The sequence below is a fragment of the Pelobates fuscus genome, chromosome 6, assembly GCF_036172605.1.
Source record: "Pelobates fuscus isolate aPelFus1 chromosome 6, aPelFus1.pri, whole genome shotgun sequence".
Classification (NCBI taxonomy): Eukaryota; Metazoa; Chordata; class Amphibia; order Anura; family Pelobatidae; genus Pelobates; species Pelobates fuscus.
The window spans coordinates 71,504,812-71,525,835 of NC_086322.1; the positions used below are offsets into that span (position 1 = coordinate 71,504,812).

At 38.5% G+C, this 21,024-nt stretch overlaps 1 protein-coding gene across 3 annotated transcripts in view; it reads right to left on the reverse strand.

Annotated features, from left to right (window-relative positions):
• Positions 1 to 21,024, reverse strand: part of CCDC149 (coiled-coil domain containing 149) — a 60,955-nt gene that overhangs the window by 2,335 nt on the left and 37,596 nt on the right. For 2 of the 3 annotated variants that reach the window (XM_063457848.1, XM_063457845.1), the window contains exons 9-12: positions 15,599 to 15,743; positions 13,221 to 13,297; positions 11,278 to 11,310; positions 905 to 1,018 (exon numbers count right to left, since the gene is read on the reverse strand). In XM_063457848.1, coding sequence (XP_063313918.1) covers positions 905 to 1,018; positions 11,278 to 11,310; positions 13,221 to 13,297; positions 15,599 to 15,743 — 369 coding nt within the window. The remainder of the gene's footprint in view (positions 1 to 904; positions 1,019 to 11,277; positions 11,311 to 13,220; positions 13,298 to 15,598; positions 15,744 to 21,024) is intronic. The other variant, XM_063457846.1, reaches the window with a different exon arrangement.

The window sequence follows — 21,024 nt, forward strand, 5'->3', positions numbered from 1 at the left end:
TACAGACATTTCTGTTCTCACGGAGGTCACATTAACCTGTAAGCACACTAAGCACACTCCTTTTTAAAGGCTGGGTACACATATCTCAGATCCAGCTGATTTTGTTCTCATGGCATGGACGGACTTGTTCTTCAATGCTCAATGAAAGCATTTTTATCAAGACAGAGCAAGAAAGTCATTGTTTGATATACAGGACAGACACTATCCATTTGTTATACTCCAAAGGAAGCGGATTTTCAAGGTAACTAAAGGTAAAACTGCAGCACTGGATTTAATGATGCAACAACCAAGGAAATACAAAAGGTCAACACTACACAGGTTTAGTTATTCACTTAACTGCACATTGGAACATCCTAAAATCTGAATGGCAAAATCCTGAATAAATAAAAAAAATTAAATAGCAGATGTGGGAAAAACCTCCAACTACGTTAAAAATCAGAGGTTGGCAATTTGCTAGATTTTGGCGTTTAGTAAATTAACTACTTAATGTCTATCCAGGAATGAAAATTGAAACAAAACTGACTTTTTCTGTCAACATGTCTAGAATGTCCATAGATCAATACATTTTGCATGATCCTTCTGTATAAACATTGTGAATGGTGCAAGAACAGCCAAACGGACACTGAAGTACAATAAACAATTAGTTATTATTTTAATGATAAAGTATAGAAAGTACAGTCTAGTTCTCGCACTATTCAAAGATAAATATATCTATAGCCAATTATCTACAACATAAAATGGAGACCTACCATTGTGTATATGCAATCAGAAAAAAAAAAATAGCAATTGTATAAAGATAGACGTCGTCAACTTTTCAGCCCTCAAGTTGTCAATTTTTATTAATAACAGAAAAAATCCAGATTGAGTAAGGACTGGCTGCCTAGCTTCTGTCTCGCCAGCTTACCTTCATATGTTAGTGGTGTGTGACAAGGTATTTCAGTAAATGCAATAACTGGGGATTTTGGTCGCTGCAGACTTGGAGGGGCTGGATCATGTAAAGATATTGTGTCTTTTCCTCCTACCAAAAACCAGACAGAAATGTTACCAGAATCAAGGGAAGCTTTACTTGTTTAAGAAACACAAGTCACATCTAAACACGTGATTCAAGGTATACACTGTGCGAGCCATCAAATATGCAGACAATGTTTTTAGCATTTGGAGTCAAAGGCATGCAGGTAAGAACAGAAATATAGTCTATGAAATGGACACACACACTTTGGTTTCTTGCTATCCATGCTATGTATCATGTCATGGTGCAGCCATATATTTAGATATAATGACCTCCACTTGCAACCTTGGAGGAGACGGGCACAAGCTCCCTGTAAATATATTTCTAAACTTATAGATGTGCTAATGATTTTGACAATATTAAGTTTAAAGGGACATTATAGTCACCAGAACAACTACAGCTTAATGTATTTGTTCTTGTGAGTATAGCATGTCCCTGCAAAGAAGAGGCAGTGTTTACATTAGAACCTAGGGGGAACCTCCAATGGCCACCCCACTGATGGCCACTAAAGGAGCTTCCTGGGAAAGGTTTTTTTACCTTTTAAAAAGGGCAAGCCACCTAAATAGTGGATTTAACACTACATGGTCAGGAATACGTTTGTGTTCCTGGCCCTATAGTGTTCCTTTAAATTTTCTAAATACCTATCAAAAACATTGCTGTTATTTATATTTGTTGTAGATGGCAGGTTAAGCTTCATGGTATGACTTGACATAGGATCACAAATTTCTGCTCTTCATTTAGCAAGACCTATAATTACGTTTTTTAATTTATTTTGTATGTGTACGTGTTTTGCCTGCAAACACCTGGTTAATTCTGTGCTTTGGTGAGCTTCAAAAATTATTTAATTTACGTACGAGTTGACAGATATATTAGCTGTCAGCGTTTCACTCTCTGACTTCAAACCACATTTCTAAGGGTTCCCCTGGCAACCAATACCAATATATATTCTTTTATTATAAGAAAACAGCAAGTGTGTGTCTTATTTTATGTAAACCAATCCACCTTACGTACAGGCTAGATCGAAGTCTATAAAATAAGGTAAAATCCTGGCTGCTTAGCCTAAAATAAATGCGGATACCAATGATCCACAACTAATGACCCACAGAAATGCAGGCTGCATTCATAAATACGGTTTACCAGTTTGCATCAAAGGAGTTTGGTAGAAATATCAATTATACCAGATCATATTTGGGGCATGAAGTGCCATTTTATTGCATGTAGAATACGTTAGAACCTAAATATAACCCCTTATAACCACAGTGTGTGTCTATTAGGATCATCAAAGTGCGCACCAGTATTTTGAGAAAATTCACACATTTTGCTCTCTTTTATCACCATATATAATCAATAGTGTAAATACACATGTGCAATTTATCTATGTATTTATGTGTGTGTCTATTGATCAATGTACAGATCTATGTCTAAGTGTGTGCGTTCCTGATCAGATATCTATTTTGCTATCTCATAGCAATGATGTATTCATACATCCCATAGCACCTAATTATAGAAATTAACTTTATTGCATTTTTATTAGTAATAGAAACAATTTTCTGTTCGTTATTGAGCTACCATCTCATCTCTCTAATTAGCAGCACTCATATAAAGAAAATGATTAACGTTTAATGATGGATGGAGAGGGTGTCTAATATTAATGTAGCACATTGTGTGCTTGAGATTTCACAACAGGAAACCATCAGAGTAGTCTGTTTTCCTTATACGAAAAAGTTGTCTGTCTTCTGTTATGTATTGAATTGTCCAGCTTTCCCTGACTCACACTGTGTAGCATCATTTGTTTTTGATAAATCTTATTTGCAAAAAAAAAACTTCGTAAGGTTTAATTACTGTTCAAATAAGCACCAACAGAATAAAAATGAATATAAAATAGTATGCAGTTACCAAAAGATAATTATCAAAGAATGTGCTGTGTGTAAATTATTCTAGCTAGGGGAGTCCAACCATGGCTCTCCGTGTAATATTGAACTACCATATATACTCGAGTATAAGACGACCTGAATATAAGCCGAGGCCCCTAATTTTACCACAAAAAACTGGGAAAACGTATTGACTCGAGTATAAGACTAGGGTGGGAAATGCGGCAGCTACTGGTAAATTTCTAAATAAAATTAGATCCCAAAAAAATTACATTAATTGAATATTTATTTACAGTGTGTGTGTGTTTGTGTGTAGTGTGAGTATATAATGAATGCAGTGTGTGTGTGTGTATATAATGAATGCAGAATGTGTGTGTTTGTGTGAATGCAGTGTGTGTTTGTATGAATGCAGTGTGTGTATATAATGCAGTGTGTGTTTGAATGAGTGTGTGTGTTTATAATGCAGTGTGCGCATTATATACACACACTGCATTCATACAAACAAACACACTGCATTCATACAAACAAACACACTGCATTCATACAAACACACACTGCATTATATACACACACTGCGTGTATATGATGTGGAGTGTGTGTGTTTGTGTAGTGTGTGTAAACTGGGTGGGGGGACTGCATTTTTATTATTTTAATATATATATATATATTTTTCAATATTATTTTAATATTTATTATTATTACTTTAATATTATTTTATTATTTTTTTGTTTCATTTTATTTTTTGTACCCCCTCCCTGCTTGTTGCCTGGCCAGGGAGGGGGGCTATGTGAATCCCTGGTGGTCCAGTGGATGGGTTGTTCAGTGGGGGGGGGGGGGGGGGCTGGCAGCGAGCTGTTACATACCTTTACAGCAGCTCCGGTCAGCTCCCTTCACCTCCGTGCAGCTCCTCCGTTCTGCTCACAGTGCAAGTCTCGCGGTCTGCGTGCCGTGCGGAGCATTGCCAAGGTAACCTGTGGCAACGCTCTGACGGACGCAGTTGTCGCGAGACTTACACTGTGAGCAGAACGGAGCTGACAGGGGAGCTTGCTGCCAGCCCCCAACAGGACCGCCGGGCTTGTAATGAAAACATTCCTGCAATAGAATTTTAAAATTGTAAACTGATGGACATATAAGGGGGGGCACTGTAAATGCAGCCCATTTAGTACGAATGCTGGATTAATTAATCAGTTTCTTAAATGATAATGCCGGTTCTAGAGCTGGGTTTCCAATTATCTTCCATGGATTATTAGCAGAAAACCCAAAACAAAATTTAAAATAGAATACTGAACAAAGTAAGATGCATATTGTAGTCTTGAAATCATTGCTTATTCTTAGAAGGCTTAACATTTGAAATCCTATACCACTAGCCAGGCCTTAAAAATTACTTGCCACACTGCAAGCATGGAGAGTCCATGACACACTTACCAGGGTGGAATTTTCACTTGCCATCTTCAGCACTCCAGATGGACTTCATATCCCCTGGTGCTTTGCCAGCATTACAGCTGGAACAGCATTATGGAAGATATAGTCCACAACATCTGGAGTGCCAAAAGGCTGCCTACCCCTGCCATTAGACAAAGTAGGTAAGGTTAAGCATGAAATTTGCAAAAGATGACAAACGGTGGAGCTCCGCGGTCAAATTTTGTCCAATTCCAGCAGCCGTCACAAGTGTGCGAGAGTACAGCACTGATCTGGCTCCTCTAAAGACGGTTCTCTGGAACATGGTGGCAGCAGCCACTGGACCCTAATTGGAGATGTGGGGTTCTTTGCAAAATATTAAAAGACCCCCGAAAGTGACAGCTCTGTTTTAAGGCATGTTCAATGTAAAACTACCTAATTCCATGAGTAATATAATGCACAGTCAAAAAAAATGGGCAAGAAGAAGGTAAAACAATAGTGATAGGTGGTAAAAATAGTACTACAAAATACAAGCTGAAATCTAATTTTGGGGTCTGACAACTTCTGAACAACATATTTGCATAACAACGTGCTCCTTCAATTCATCCAGTCACTTAGCTTTAAGCACTCTTCTGTTTTTAATAGAGACAGACAGTCCAACAAAATATGATTATGATTCACTGCCATATGGCTCAATTTGTTCATCTCGAGGATATAGATAGACTTTTTGGTGGGCCTCAATTTATCCTGAAAGACTTCACGCAGTATTGGTGATCATGCTGCTAAGCCAGCTGGAGACTGGATTGTAAATAATTGCAAGGAAACTACAGAAAACTCACATCTAATTAAACACATTACGATAAAGTAAATGTACTGTAAGGACACGGAAAATGAATAGTGACAGCGCAAACAATCAGACGACAGTCTAATCTAAAGAGAATACAAAATGGAAATGCAGTAAGGACAAAGCAATGATAACTGGACATTAAACGGAACCTCAGGGAAATTGCATCGGCGTTAAACCGTCCCTACTTCACAAGTTAAAGAGGATTAGTCACATCTGAGATATAAAGTTAGAGTTATGACTTGTACATTTCTTACTTAGCTACATTAAACAAATTTCACTCAGATACTGCCTCTAGAAAAGATGCCGTGAATACATGTCTCAGTTTGTTTAAACTATCTATTATAAACAACATATGAGCTGTGATCTCAACAAGGACTCTTCACAGGTTAAGTCAAAGAAAAACTCGAGACAACTTTAATATCATGTTCATCAAACCTCCCTTAGCAGCTAATCATAAGAAAAAGAAACTTTACATATCATATTTAATCTGAACCTGTCACTTTCCCAAAATGATCAGATTTTAAGTATCCTCCCTCATTAAAGGAATACTATAGCTATACATTATACTACATTATTTAGCTGTCTCTGCCCCTCCATTGTCCCCTTTTGCAATAAAAAAATAAATATCAGGTTAACACTCTCTGTAGCCTTAACCACGCCAGTCTCTATTAATTTTATATAGCGGCAACATAGTCCATAGCGGTTTACAATAGGTGAACTAACAAACATGTAATTGTAACCAGATAAGTTTGACGCACAGAAACAGAGGGGTTGAGGGCCCTGCTCAAGGAGCTTACATGCTAGAGGGAGTGGGGTAAAGTGAGAGAGAAGGCAAGGGATGTAGATTGGTAGAATAGTATTCAATGAAGACTTTGTGTGTTTTTTTTTGGAGCCATTAACATTTTAATTGATATGCTTTTGTGAAAGTTTTTCATGATGTTTCTATGCTGCCGGTCCCTCTTCCTTAGCGGAGATCATCAATCTTGATAATCTAAGCCAATCCAATGCTTACCCAAAGGAAATAATAGGGACATGTGCTGCAAATCACAGTGTTTTAGATTGCTGGGTGGAAACTTGTCTTTCCCTCATTGGAGTTTGATATGTCCTAGCAGCTTTAGAGTAAATGGTAAGAAGGGATGTGAGATCAGGATAAAGACTGAAACTAATTTAGCCTTGGCAAGCAGAAAGTCACCCCTGGTGAGTATATTGTGGACCCTCCAGGCTCGTAGTGGTGAGTAACTTTTAAGACCTGACTAGCAACGATGGACTTTAAATTTTATATGTATATTAAAAAAAAACAAAAAAAAAAACACTATTTAGTATACATACCCACAATGAGAACATGTTTGCATTTAAAGGGTTACTTCAATGATTTGAAGTGGTCATGGTGGTAGAAGTATGTAAGTGCAATGTTTCAACCTGAAACTTAAGTAATCTGCACTTTCGTGCAAGGAGGTAGGTACATGTGTTATACTAGCAGCCTGGAACGGCCTAATCTCAATTCTGTGCATATTTTGAGTCTGTCATAACTGCGCACAGGGCACTGGCGCTTATCTTCTCTCTTGCAGGCAGAGTACCTGCAAGGGAAGATTGCGCTTCCTCCCGCTGTTGCCGAAAGAGAAAAAAAAAATCCTCCCATCCTCCTCGTACCCTCACCGGCTCAAATTGCGTGCACGCACTCTGAGCCAGTAAAACAGTCAAATCACTGGCATCTCTATGAGAAAATGGTTACTGGATCTTGCTATCCTGCCTTCATGAAAAAGAGTTGAAAGTGATGTCGAGAGCTTTGCTTAGCGCTGGATTCAAAGTAACTAAAAAACAATTTTATGACAGAAAAATAAGGGGGGGATTTGCTATAGTGCCCAACAGGTCAGTATTAGATACAAACAATTCTTCATGTGACAAAGGGTTATATTAACCCTTTAATTTTGCATTTTTCCACTGCAGGCATATCTAAGAACAGCTTGCAAAAACTGCATCGCTTGTGTCTGCAGCGTGTGCAAGTCCTCCCCTTCTAACCCCACCTGTCCAATCGCAGACTTCCCAACGCAGCTCAATGAGAAGTCTTTGCAAAGCAGGTGTTCTGCCCCTGGAGTTTAGTTCCACTGAGCTAACCAACCAGGAAGTAACCGGACCTGATTGACAGCTAGGGGAGTGTAACAATATTAATTTATAAAAGGTCCCAAATTTCTATTGAAATATCCACTTTTTGCTAAATGTAAAAAATAAGACACTTCACACATAAAGCACTTCAGCAAACTAAAGTGATTTAGGTGTGTGGAGTTTCCCTTTAATAATTATGCATACTGTGCTACAAAAGCTATATGGAAGCAAGTGCAGAGCTTGGCAGAGGTAAATACAGAATTCAGATTTATGGTGTGTAATTGGACACAAATAAAAAGATCAATATATAAACACAATTCTTCTGCTACAATAAATAAAGTGATTGTAAAGGAATAAAAGTAAACAACTAAAATGTTTAAATTATAATAAAAAAAAGAGTAAACATAGTAGTAAAAAATCAATAAAGCCTTTGTGAAACTTTTTTTCTCTTCTTTTTAAAAGAGAGAGGCTCCCCTTTAATTTATCACAGTCTTTAATTATTCTAAATTATAGCTTTGTGGAGATAATCTGTGATTATTAAACATCCATGGATGCGTGCCCTTTAAAACAGATCAAAGAAAATAACTCCTGCCAAGCATTGAAAAGATCTCGCTAATAAGATGTAACGCAAACATACGACTTGGTCACGATAGAAACCGCATAGGAAAGAAAAAAAAATTGGGGGGGGAAAAAGTATGGGGAGCTTCAATATTACTCATTGACAATTCATGAAAAATACAGCAGCACACATCTCAAGCTCCAAACAGTCCAGTGTGCAGAAACCCCTCCAAAGAATTCTCTTATCACGCATGTGCCTACCACATCAACCATTAAGACGAAAAATAAATATGTCTTTTATACATTTTTTTATTAAAAATTACTGGACAGGTTTAAAATGATAAAAACTGCACAATTGTAAAAGAAAAAGATATTTTACACTGTACTAACCTGGAAAAGTTTGCTATTTTTTTTTTATTCAGTGATATAAAAACAGATTTTGATCGCAGATATAAAAACAGACTTTGATACAAGTTAATCAAACCATTCACCCAGGCTATGTCATTTCTCTTGTTGCCAGTGGTCGGGGTGCAGTGTTATTAAAAATAATTACTCCAACACTTTTTTGGGGGGATGGGGACCTCTACTGTGTAAAATGCCCCATTGAGCAATATTGAGAAAGTTCCCCTTCCTCGATTGCAGTATAACCAGCAAACAATACGTGTGCGCACCAACACCAGATTTATTTTTTTATGCACAGAATTAACATTGGCAGCCTGGAAGAGTTTTGGACTGCCAATGTCACGTTTGCTGTGGCTTCAACTAACCCTAGCACACAATTAACAATATCTCTGTATGTGTAGTGTTTCCATATGAAATACCGCACATACATACTGCTACCACCATGACCACCTCAACTCACTGAAATGGTCATTATGGATGGAGTAACCCTTTAATCCTGCAATGTAAAATAATGCAATATTGCAATGTTTACATTGCAGGGTTGAATCCACATACTGACAGCCACTAGAGGAGCTACCACTGCACTGTTAAACTTGGTCACGTGAGTTGGAAGCCCCATAGGAGAGCATTGATTCAATGTTTTCCTGTGGCACTCCCCGCGCATGCACGTTAGGTCACCAGTGCTCATCTATGGCCCATTGCAGAGGCTCTGTCTCCTCTGTGACACTACTGGGGAGAAGAGATAAGCACATGGGGGGGGGGGGGAGCCTCAGCGCTGAAACAAGGGGAGCAAAAACCTTTTAACCCATTCTTTGCTGAAGGGACACAAACACACACAATCTAGTACTACTAGGGACAGGAACACAGATTTGTATTTTAAACATTATAATTTTCCTTTAAGATTTTATTTTTTATTATTATTATTTATAAAGCGCCAACGAGTTCCGTAGTGCTGTACAATGTGTGGACTAACAGACATGTATTTGTAAACAGACAAGTTGGACGCACAGGAACAGAGGGAATTGTGGGCCCTGCTCAATGAGTGTAAGGAAACCAAGTGTATTTAAACCTCCTTCGGTAGTTTCCTCCCGAACCGCCAGAGCCTAGTATATATAGCTCTCTGTTCGGTAGTTGCAATAGACGAAATCCATATGAAATAGCAATAGCTTCACAAGATAATTCCCTTAGTAAAGCATACAAATTCCAAATAACAGACAAAGTCAAGAAGCAGGGTACAAGATGAACTGGCTTTATTTAACACACACAGGCTTTTATGCAAGTCCACATGCAAGGGGACATCCCACAGGGAGGGACAACATGTAACCAATCCCGTACAGTGAAAACATAAAGCACACCCAGCACAAACATATAATTCCCTCCCCTAGCCCTGGAGATAATCAAGTCTGATAAAGTAATAACTTGATTATCTCCAGGCAGAAAAATCACTGTTTCCCCAATATCTGGAACACCCCTTTATACATGGAGTATTCCCACAAATAATATGTCCCCTGATAGCCCCGATCTGGGTGACCAACATATTCAAGTTTCACCCGGATCGGTTCAGGGGTTCTCAAAAACCATGGAAGTCCTTTGTGACCGGTTCACCATGGGTGGGCTGCCCAAAATAGTTCCACAAGTTTGGGTGTTTTTTCCGGTCACTTTAGAAAAAGGAGAAAAAACAAACAAAAGTACAGAATGGATTCCCTGGCTCCTATCAGCGATTGTTCCCCTCATTCGTATGCACAACCGTACTGAATAGCACTCTTCTAGCTAATCGGTACATATAGTTCCAGCGTTCGTGTGTTTGAGACTGGTGTTCGGGAAGTCGAGTGTCCGATTTTAGTTCCAGACACTCGACAACCAAGTCCCGCTGCTTTGTTCGTATGAAAAAAGATGGCCGCGGTTTTCTCAGCCACGTGGCGTTCGGTAGTACGAACGCTGCCGCACACGTAGAGGGTTTAATTGATGCCGGTTTTGAAGTTAAATGAGCCAGGGGGTGGTCTTTGTTCGGTAGTTTCATCTACCGAATGGAAACATGAAGAAATAGAAGGGAATCATGGAGAAATACCAACTAAACAGGGTAATTTCTTCACAATGAGCTTACATGCTAGAGGGAGTTGGGTACAGTAACACAAAAGGTAAGGGTAGGGTAGAAAAATGGGTTGGTAGGATAGTGTTCATTGAGGGCTTAGTGTTTTGTTTTAATGACAGTTTCAGGAGAGGGACCAGGGTGCGGGGAGGGAAAGCTGTTCACAGTTCTTCAAAATATATCCCCACTTGGGTTTTCTGTGCACAAATTACATGATAATGCATTACTTGAAATTCCAATTTAGATCAAATATATGCAAACCATTTCCCTAGTTTACTAAAATCTGAAAACATATTCCACACGTACATCCCCGAGGAAGGCAACTAATAACTAACATTCACTGAAAGCCCACTGTTCATCACAGCACTGTGACATCTGTTTTCTTGATCTTTATTCTTATCAAAAGAAGACAAGGCTTTTAAATAAGACTAAAAGGCGTACAACGATCCTAATTTGAACATTAATAACGGTCAACGCAAAATGTAACTCTTGTTAAATAAATGTATGATCAAAGTTAGTCTTAAGGACTATGAACAACTTTTTTTTTTTTTTTTAAAAGATCTTCTCATCTTGGTGATCCCAATTTACCTGTGAGCAAATGAGATGATCCTGGAGACGCTGTTTTTGGAACCAACAGGCCACCTCTGAGAATGTATGTATTTTCATTTTTAATTAATGGGACTCAAGGGATAGAGGGATTGGAATGGGCTTGTTGACATCACACTTTTCTAGATTAACGTACAGAATTAACCCCTTAAGGACCAAACTTCTGGAATAAAAGGGAATCATGACATGTCACACATGTCATGTGTCCTTAAGGGGTTAATAAGCATGCTGGAACATTGACAATGCGTATAGTGTATTTTGTGTATACAAATGTTGATCTGAGGGTAACAATATCGACCTACTTATAAATATATGTAATGCAATGAAGAGATGTAGTATAGATAATGTGCAATATTATACAACAGTTTAACAAAACATTTTAAATGTAACCTACTCCCAAATCCCACTGAGACATTGTAGCTGAGGCCTTCAGGAAGCAGAGAAAGGAAAAAGAAAGTCATTATTTACAGGAATTCGTTTCTCACAAGAAAATGTATTCAACTGCTGTGCGCAATGTATAAAAAAAACTGCTTATGAAGAAAAAAAAAAAAAAAACATCAGAGATGTGAAACTGCTCTAAACATCCGTAACTGTTAAACTGTTTATTTCTTTTCTTTTTAAGCATTTTTGATTTATCGGTGAAAAGCACATTGCATATATACGTCTCTGTGTGAAATTTGCATTCTCATCATGGGTGAACTTCTAACACACATTTGTACACAGAACAAAGAGAGAACGGAGCGAAACGGACCACTTTTAAAGTGTACCTGTTAAATAACCCCAGCATGACTAAAGTTTTTGCAAATCCGATTATATTAACATGGTCAATGCACGTCATTTGCCATGAAGGGATTAAAAAAAATAAAGGCCAGCAAGTGCCAGTAAGTCTGTAGAGCATGGGTCCTCAAACTCCGGCCCCCCAGATGTTGCTGAACTACAACTCCCATGATTCTCTGGCTATCTATGTAATTCAAAGAATCATGGGAGTTGTAGCTCAGCAACATCTGGGGGGGCAAGAGTTTGAGGACCCATGCTGTAGAGCATTGTTTGAGCACAATATACATTCCAGTAAAGCGGACAGAACAGATTTCTCACAGACCTGTCCAGGATGCAGTTTCATCAGACTATTTTCCTGAAACCATCATCACGCTGAGGAATCAATTAAGGATGAAATGGTTAACATAAGAGGAGCTGTAGGCCCTCTAGCTTTGGCTACAATTAATATTATTAATTTTACTATTTATATGGCGCCAGCAAATTCCGTAGCGCTGTACAATGGGTACAATGAAAATAACATCATTGAGTAGAAGTTGTAAACAGATGGCAAGAGCAATCACTTATGGCATCATTTGAATATCCCTGTGGAAATCTCTGTTAAACCATTACTGGAGTGCATAGTAATGTGTAAACATTGCTCTGTTTATTGTACTGTACCTCTAGAGGAGAGTTTATCTGAACTCTTTCTTGCCCACCATAACTTTTGGATTGTTCCTTTATAGAATTTGCAAAGTAACCCAAGATAACACATTCCACTGAGAGGCATCCAATGTCGACATCGGACTCTAGTGATCCACTTAGATTTGATGTTCTAATACATTATAGGAGTCTGTTTTATAGCCTCATTTGATGTTCTAATACATTATAGGAGTCTGTTTTATAGACTCATAACATTCACATATTCTGGACTACTACTCATTTTATCCTGGAATTACCGGTAAGTTTTCAGTTGATTTCACCAAGTCCTCATTCTACTGAAAAGAAGAAAAAAAAAACTTTGAAGAAGCTAATTCCCAAATCTTAGACCACTTCCCAGGTCTGTATTCACAGCTATGAGACTTTCAGAGGAATTTGTGGTCCATTCTGCTTTCTGCAGACTTCTGCCACGACATGGAAAATGTAATTAAATAGGTGTTAAAGCTGGTGATTTTATGCAGCAAAGTGATTTGAGAATCTCTGGGAATTTAAACTGCTAATACAGCAGGGTATGTGTCATTCCAGATTTGTTTCTATTCAACCTGTTGCCCTGCCTATTTTATATGCATAGAACCCCACACTAATTACCGTGTTACCGCAGTGTGAAAACGTTTAATGTTACAGATCAACATCATATCTCGGATTTTGCCACTGGTAGCAGACATATGAGCAGCAATTTTCTCGGATTTTGCCACTGGTAGCAGACATATGAGCAGCAATTTTCTCGGATTTTGCCACTGGTAGCAGACATATGAGCAGCAATTTTCTCGGATTTTGCCACTGGTAGCAGACATATGAGCACCTTATTTTCAAAGTACAACTTTCTCCAATTACAAAATACTTTTGGAATGATATAAAACATACCTGGGAGACTCCACAATCCAGAAACCTCTAGCGTTCTTAGTTTCTTCTCCAGTTCTGCCACTCTGTTACCTAGAATTCTGAACATAGATTGAGTTATTCTCACACAATCCTAAATTCAAATAGTGCCAAAATACAATGGGGCATCCTGTAGATCACCAACCGCTAATAAGTAGCTCTCCACAATTCAACTTCATCTCAAATGAGCAGATGTACTGCAATACTCCAAACTAAAATTGCAGCCTTAATAGTCTCAGTGACTCTATGACACTATGCAGAACATGGGCTAAATATCCTCACTGATTTTGCAATCATCAAAGTACTGAATGGTAGAGAATTGGAAACCCAACTGCAAAATTTAGGAAGAAATTTTTACAAATCAGATATAGCTACAACAAGGTTATATTAACTTCCATTTTTGCAATTTGCATTTCAATTTATCGCGATTCAGTGTTTTAAATTTAAAGTCATCAGGATTGGCCGATAAAACACATCAGTGTTTATTCATCACCACCTCTGTCTATAAGAAAGAACGAATTTGATTGAAATGTTTTACACAAGTTTTCCTAGTCATCTAGAGTGTCTCACTATTCCGTTTAAATACTTCAACTACTGCTCATTGCAACAAGTCTTTGGAAAAAGTACAAGAAATTACAGACATTTTTTTTCCAAGCACTCACAGTATCTGGAAGAGTTCAATATTAGAAGACTTGACAAGTCAAACAATCCACAATAACACAAAGTAGCATGTTACAGTTCCAATAGACGCAATGGAGACCTACTAGAGATGGAAGAGACACTGAATGTAGGAACCGGCCAAATGCTTTATATAGAAAATCCATTATAAATATATACAAAAAGTTTAAATAAATTTGCTCTCTTAAGACCAATAAAAGCATAAAACACTGATCCATAGTGTTCCACAATAGGAGTTTATCAGATATCTTAAATCAAAACCTAGCAAAGGTTTCTGGGATATGTAGTTCAGGAGGTATAAATGCCTTGGCTTGCTGAACAACTCTTTATTCTCATGAAAGCAGCCACAGTACAAGCGTTCTCATAGAAATTTCAGAGAGCCAGGCCCGGCCAAGCAGAGGTAGTCAGCTTATTTAGCACTTTCTAGACAAGTACATATAGTACATATGGTGGGATGTATTACATATCCACATCACTGAGCTGGGATTATATTTTCCATTTTAACCACCACAATAAAGGGAAACATAAATGGGAGCTCCTTGCAAGACAGTTTTCGGAGTGTCACTTTAAATATTATTTTCATACATTGTATACCAATAGGTAGATCCATGGAGTTTCTTCTACTACAATTTCCAAGATTCTTTCCCAGCCTTTAAAGTAATTAACACTACCATACTAATATTATATATATATATATATCACTGAACAATTCTAGCCCCTCTTATATCTCTTCACAGATCCATAGGTATGCCCCTTCTTGGTTTCTCCGCTCTGCCCGTGACCTACTCCTGTCCGCTGCTCACACCCGTATGGCCAACTCACGCTTGCAGGACTTCTCGTGGGCAGCTCCCTTCCTATGGAATAACCTGCCTACCGCCATCCAACTCTCCCCTAGTCTCCAATCATTTAAGAAGTGCCTTAAAACCCACCTCTTTAGGAAAGCTTATGGCCTCCCAGAGTAACCTCTACCTCACATACCTGTCCCTTGCTCTCTCCTAAAGGGCAGCACTTTACTCTTTCCTCCAGCTCTGCTTCACACACCCCTCATTTCATTGCTATTTCTTGTCCTAATGTGTTTTATACCCCACCTCCTATAGACTGTAAGCTCGTTTGAGCAGGGCCCTCTTCAACCTATCGTTCTTGTAAGTTGTCTTGTAATTGTCCTATTTATAGTTAAATCCCCCCTCTCATAATATTGTAAAGCGCTACGGAATCTGTTGGCGCTTTATAAATGGCAATAATAATGTTAAAAAAAATAAAAAATAGACAGCTATTGCTATTAATCTTGAGCTTGACAATATATTTTATATATATTCTACCTTCTTTTATCTTAAACTCCAACATGCATGAATAATGTCCGGTTTCCTCAAATGACTCTAATCAGTCTAGTAAATATCTGTTGGTACAAGTACAATGTGACAAGTTTAGCAGGTGTTTGATAGAATGCCACTAGTTACAGACACCCTTTTCTGATCCTTTAACAGAACCCTTGCAAGATCACAAAGGTCAGAACGGTCACGCTTACGAAGGATCTGCCTCGCCCCATGTACCTGGAGGTGTTGAATAGGACTGCTTCCACTAGGTTGGGCAGAAAAATAAAATTGTAAAAATAAGATGTACTGGCAGGAGCAAGGGAACAGTGCGGAGAGTGCAGTAAACCGGATGCTACAGGGAAGTAAACCTACTTGTTAGTCTGTCGCTGGTGCTGGATCACCATGTTTTTTTCGTGGATGGTCTCCAGCAAGGCTGTTGCCAGGGATTTCAGATCAGAGATAGACTGCGGTGTTGCTGGCAAGCTGCATCCATGCTCCTCTGACAGCAGCTCTTGGACTGCTCAAGAAAACAGGAGACAAAGGGTTAATATTCCTACTGGTAAATCAATTACTTTATAAATGAGTACAGGAGCTTTTCAAGGCATACAAATGACTTGAGAGAGACCTCATTCTGAGATTTTATAGATTGTTGTTGTTTTAAAGAGAAAAAAAAATAATATTTATATGACATCAGAAAATGAAAAAAAACAAACAATATCCATTGCACTATATCAATCCAGAGATGGAACGGACAGAGGGATTCCAAAATATGAATAGTAAAGTCAAATTTCCAACTCTGCTTTTTGGGCTAAAATTGGCAGTTATCCTGTCAAGTCACAGAATTTCCTGTTTAATGAATAAAAAATGCAGAGATGTGCCAAAACAAGTTAAAAAGAGTTCAATGCGGAGATCAAATGAATAAATACAAGGTCAGCTGGCAGACCGTGTTTTCAGAATTATCTCAATTTGTTTCCATCTGTCAAATTAAATTGACACCAAGCCCCAGAACCATTACAGCGTACAGCAGTAGCTATGGTGCAAAGGCAACTATGGGTTTAGAAATGGCTGCAGTGGTTAAAATAGATCCTTCTACAGCCAAACAGATATAAGCTATCATTGCACAGTGAGCACACAAAGTTTGCATCATCTAATCATTTGTGCGGATAACAAGGAAGCAAAATGTCTAATGATGACATCAGTTGCAAAGGGGGTGGGGCCTTGGGCAATCCTCCAATTTTGTTAAACTGCTTGAAAACCGTTTTAAAAACTGCAGGCATCACCCGTATGTACAACATAATAAAAACAGAAAAAAAAAAGTGCGCTAGAAATTAAAGTGCATATTCAAGAGAATATTTTTTTTCTGTTTTTATTATATTTGGAGTGTTTTGGGGCTAAAACACATTATAGGTGCTGCTTCATTTAAAAAAGATTTTATTTAATTTTTAGTTTGTATATTTATCTAAATTTAAGCGCCAATTTTTACCTTGTTTGTTTTACTTCCATATGTACAACATGACCAATAATAAACTGTAGTGGTTTAGGATTGTGCACTGTCCCTCTAAGTAATTTCATACCATTTGCTCATGGTATGAAAACTGAAACTTGTTGCTGCATTGTTAAATCAGAATAATAAAGACAAATATGCGTTCTAGTTCAGCAAGCTTTACCAATTTGGAAAGCTGGAATTCTTTGGAAGAAAATCAAACTCTGTGCACTTGTCAAAACCGTGATAAAGGTTGAATTATTTTAGTTTATGCCTGCAGGGAAGCTTTCACCTGTAACGACGTGTGCAAGAATCCTGCAAAAATGTTTTAAAAGGCACAGAAAACCTCAAAACAAGCTGGTAAAACTTTCAAAGCTTATAACATTTAAAAGAACAAGAAAACATAATAATTTTAGCCCTGCAACGTAAAACATTGCCGTTTTGTAAATATGGCAATGTTTTCATTGGACTAAACACACCTCTAGTGACTGTCTTTCTGAGTTTGACTCTATCATGTGACTTTCAATGTTGGACATCAGCATGTGCTGATAATAGGGAAGCACTGGATTCAATGCGTCTCTATGAAATGCATTTTATTGGACGAGGGCGGGACTTGCTACATATCTCCTTCTTGTACCCAATGCTGCTCTTAAACAGGAAATTCTCTAGCTTTCGATTAGATGAGAAGAGGGAGAGGAGCCAGTATGACGTTGCAAGTGGCGGACTGGGCGGCTGTAATGGTGGAGTCTTGGCGCAGGAAACAATGTAAGTAAAATGTATTTAAATGTGACAGAGGTCACAGTAAAAGCAGGGAGTTTATAATCTCCAAAAAAAAGTAAGTAATATTTTAGCTGGTTCTATTTTAAAGTATCCACTCTACAAAGCACGTCACTGTTAATAACCAACTGGAACGAAGGATAGCAGCTAAAGAAAAGAAACACATTCGATTTCACAGACATAAATGTTGGCTGAATACTAAAATATACAAACAAAAAAAAGGAACAGAACAACTGATGTGTGAAATAGGAACATTAAGAACTTCTATGAACACAGTATTGTTTGTTATAAAATAAGGCAACATCATCAATAAAAAGATTTAACAATTACTCCATTTGGGCTATTGGTACATAGACAAACAAATAAAAATCAAATACACCATATTATATTTTTAAACTTGATTTTGCATGCTCTAGTTTTTTTTTTTTTTTTTTAATAATGAATCAGTTAATTCTAAGGTAATTGTGCCTTGAATTACATGGGATCTTAAGGATTCTTTATTAAAAAAAAAAAAAAATTATTTATTTTTGAATGACAGATGTAGCATATCAGGTACATTCAGGCTTGCGCAAAAGCCAATTCTTTTGAAAGTCAATGCAGTGTTCCAGAATACATTCATATCATGTTAAGGTAGGCATGACAGTATACTTTGGTGTGGTGCCTTGTTACAATCCATCAACTTTTACTTTTAGATTATAGAAATTAAAATAAACAATTAAACTCAAAGTTTTTCATATGGCAAGGGTTATTGAGTTTCCAACTTTCTTCTGGCTAGGGTTAATAGCCATACCCCATAATCTCACGCACTGCCCGTAAGTGCCCCAGCCAGTCCTTCTTTGTTTGCTTAAAGCCGTGATCCCAACCGGTACTCCCTCCAGAAAGCCCATGAGGCCGGGAGATGGGCAATCTTCGCCACCCTCCCCATATCATTCTATAATTTCCCTCCGTGTTGATGACCTATTTTGTTTTTAAGTGCTGTACATAATGCGTGATATATCAGTCTGCATACTGCTGCTAGTGACATATATCCAATGTTAGCCTATCTCGTTGTGATCTAGGATGGTGGGGCATGTGAGGAAGTTATTTGCAGGTGTATCTGTGGGGTTTTCTTGGCCGGCCCGAGCTCCAAGATTCTGCCGTGTGCCGATATTTGCCATTTTTAAGTTGGAATGTAGGTTAATACTCAACATCTTTAAACATAAATAATAATATGTTAGATATCTATTTGTTCCATGGTATCAGTGCAGCAGGTCTATTTGCTACTTTGAGCGTACAGAGATGGGGCTTAGTGCGGAGGCATCTACAGTGTCTCCCGATATTGTGCATGTTAGTTTTCGTATTGGTCCCATAGGTCCCATACTTTGTTGAAGGTGGCCTCTGTATTTCGCACTTTAGCTGTTAGTTTGTCAGTTAAATAGTCCCTGAGTTTAGTTTTCACTAAGGACATGGGACGTAGTGTGGTGTTTGTTTGTCCATGTCTGTGCCAACGCCCGCCTTGCTGCCAAATATATCATGTTTAATAACTTTTGTTCATGTCTGGTTAGACCATCTGTGGGTTTAGAGAGAAGGCAGGCCCATGGATCAGGTTTCATAGGCCTCTGAAAGACTTCAGAGCTTAAGTAAGTTACTGTCTTCCAGAAGTCACTTACTTTAGGGCACTGCCAGCACATGTGAATGTAGCTTCCCCTATCTACACAGAGGCACCAGCATGTATCTGTTGGGCTTACCTTCATATGGTACTGTTTTACTGGTGTAGTGTACCATCTATATATTGTCTTATAGCATTGTTCCTGCAATGTGACACACATTGAGGTCTTAGAGCAGGTCTACCAGATCTCTTACCAATCTATTCCCCACAGGTCGGCTTCCCATTGGTCTATGTAGCGCAGCGCTCCCCATACTCTGGGTTGTGAACATAAATGTTGATATAGTATTGAGATCAACTTGGTTTGGGGTGTTTCCTTAAAGCAGCACCTCTAAAGGAAAGTCATTTGGGTCTCTGCTGTTGTATTTAGGAAAAGAGCTTCTTTGCTGGATGTCACCCACATAAGGACTTAAGGTAAGCAACTGTTTAACCCTTCTGCCTAATTTTGTGTTTTTTTGTGGCTAGCTTGGTCCACAGTATTTACTATTGGAGAAATAGCATGTACCTTAAAGAAAAATCCCATTAAAGTTCCAAGTCCAAGTCCAGTTTTTTTTTTTTGTTGTTGGTATTAGTGGTAACACTTGTTGAACAGGTTTGACAAACTCTACATTGCATTAGTAACACATGTAACTTTTTTGTAGCACTGGTATGTTTTTACCAATACTAACTGTAGCCTGTGGAACTTGTTTCCTCAGACAGGAAAATTTATAAACTCACTGGGTACAATTTTCTCTTAATGGGGACCCAGTGATAGGCTGATATTTTCCCAACGCTACAGCCCTCATGTGGCTATTTAGTTTAGAGCCACCGCATGTAAAGAAGAAATAAATTAGAATAAAACCAATTACTTACCTTTTCTACAAGTAGACTTGGCACTGCTGCAACCTCCTCTTCGAGAGACATGATTCCAGAAGCGTGCCTCCACGATGATGGTCAGATCTAATGTTCCTCAGAGAAGAGCATTGTGAACCTTATGCACAGAGCTTGTTGCCGTGTGCCTAAGATTCTGCCATAGAGAATCATTGAATACAACTTCCACCAACCAGCAGCTCCTCATTCTGGTCTGTGGGGTACAATCTTATCCTGTAAACCCCTATCTAGGGGGATTATGGGTAATGCAGTACAGAGCCAGGCACAGTTCATTAATCAGATCTGATAAATGCAACTACTGAATACCCACACAGCAGCCATACTGTGGCTGCTCTCAGTGGAAACAAAGCCGTTTACAGTTTTGTAAAAGGAGCTGTTCGAGCCACCTGTACTCAGAATGGGGAATTTAAATCTGCCATCTGGAAGGTAAGCTGCAGCGTTATTGGCAGGGGCACACTGATAGGGCAACTCCTTGGATCACAACCAATGGAATGTATGTTTCCCTTATGGTTAGAGTGACTTGAAATTTCCTCCACTTAAAATAGATACTACTCTTTTTATTTTTTTACTCTTATTCAAATTTTAACAGTATATGCAAAGGAAGATCAAGATACAATTTATACTTAATAAATACTTTCCTATGGGGAACTGAGCGCCGCTGGAGGTCCTCATACAGCGTGAGGACGTCCAGCGACGCTCTAGCACAGAAAACCTGTGCTATGAAGCAGGAAGTGCCCTCTAGTGGCTGTCTAGTGGACATCCACTAGGGGAGGAGTTAACCCTGCAAGGTAATTATTGCAGTTTATGAAAACTGCAATAATTACAGTTGCAGGGTTATGGGTAGTGGGAGTTAGCACCCAGACCACTCCAATGGGCAGAAGTGGTCTGGGTGCCTGGAGTGTCCCTTTAACTCAACCACCCAGCAGTTAGGACATAAAGTATAATGAATTCACCTCCTTTTAAAGATTATGTTTTGTTAGTGCTTTAGCAGGCCTACATTTTATTTTATGCTCACTGGGCCAG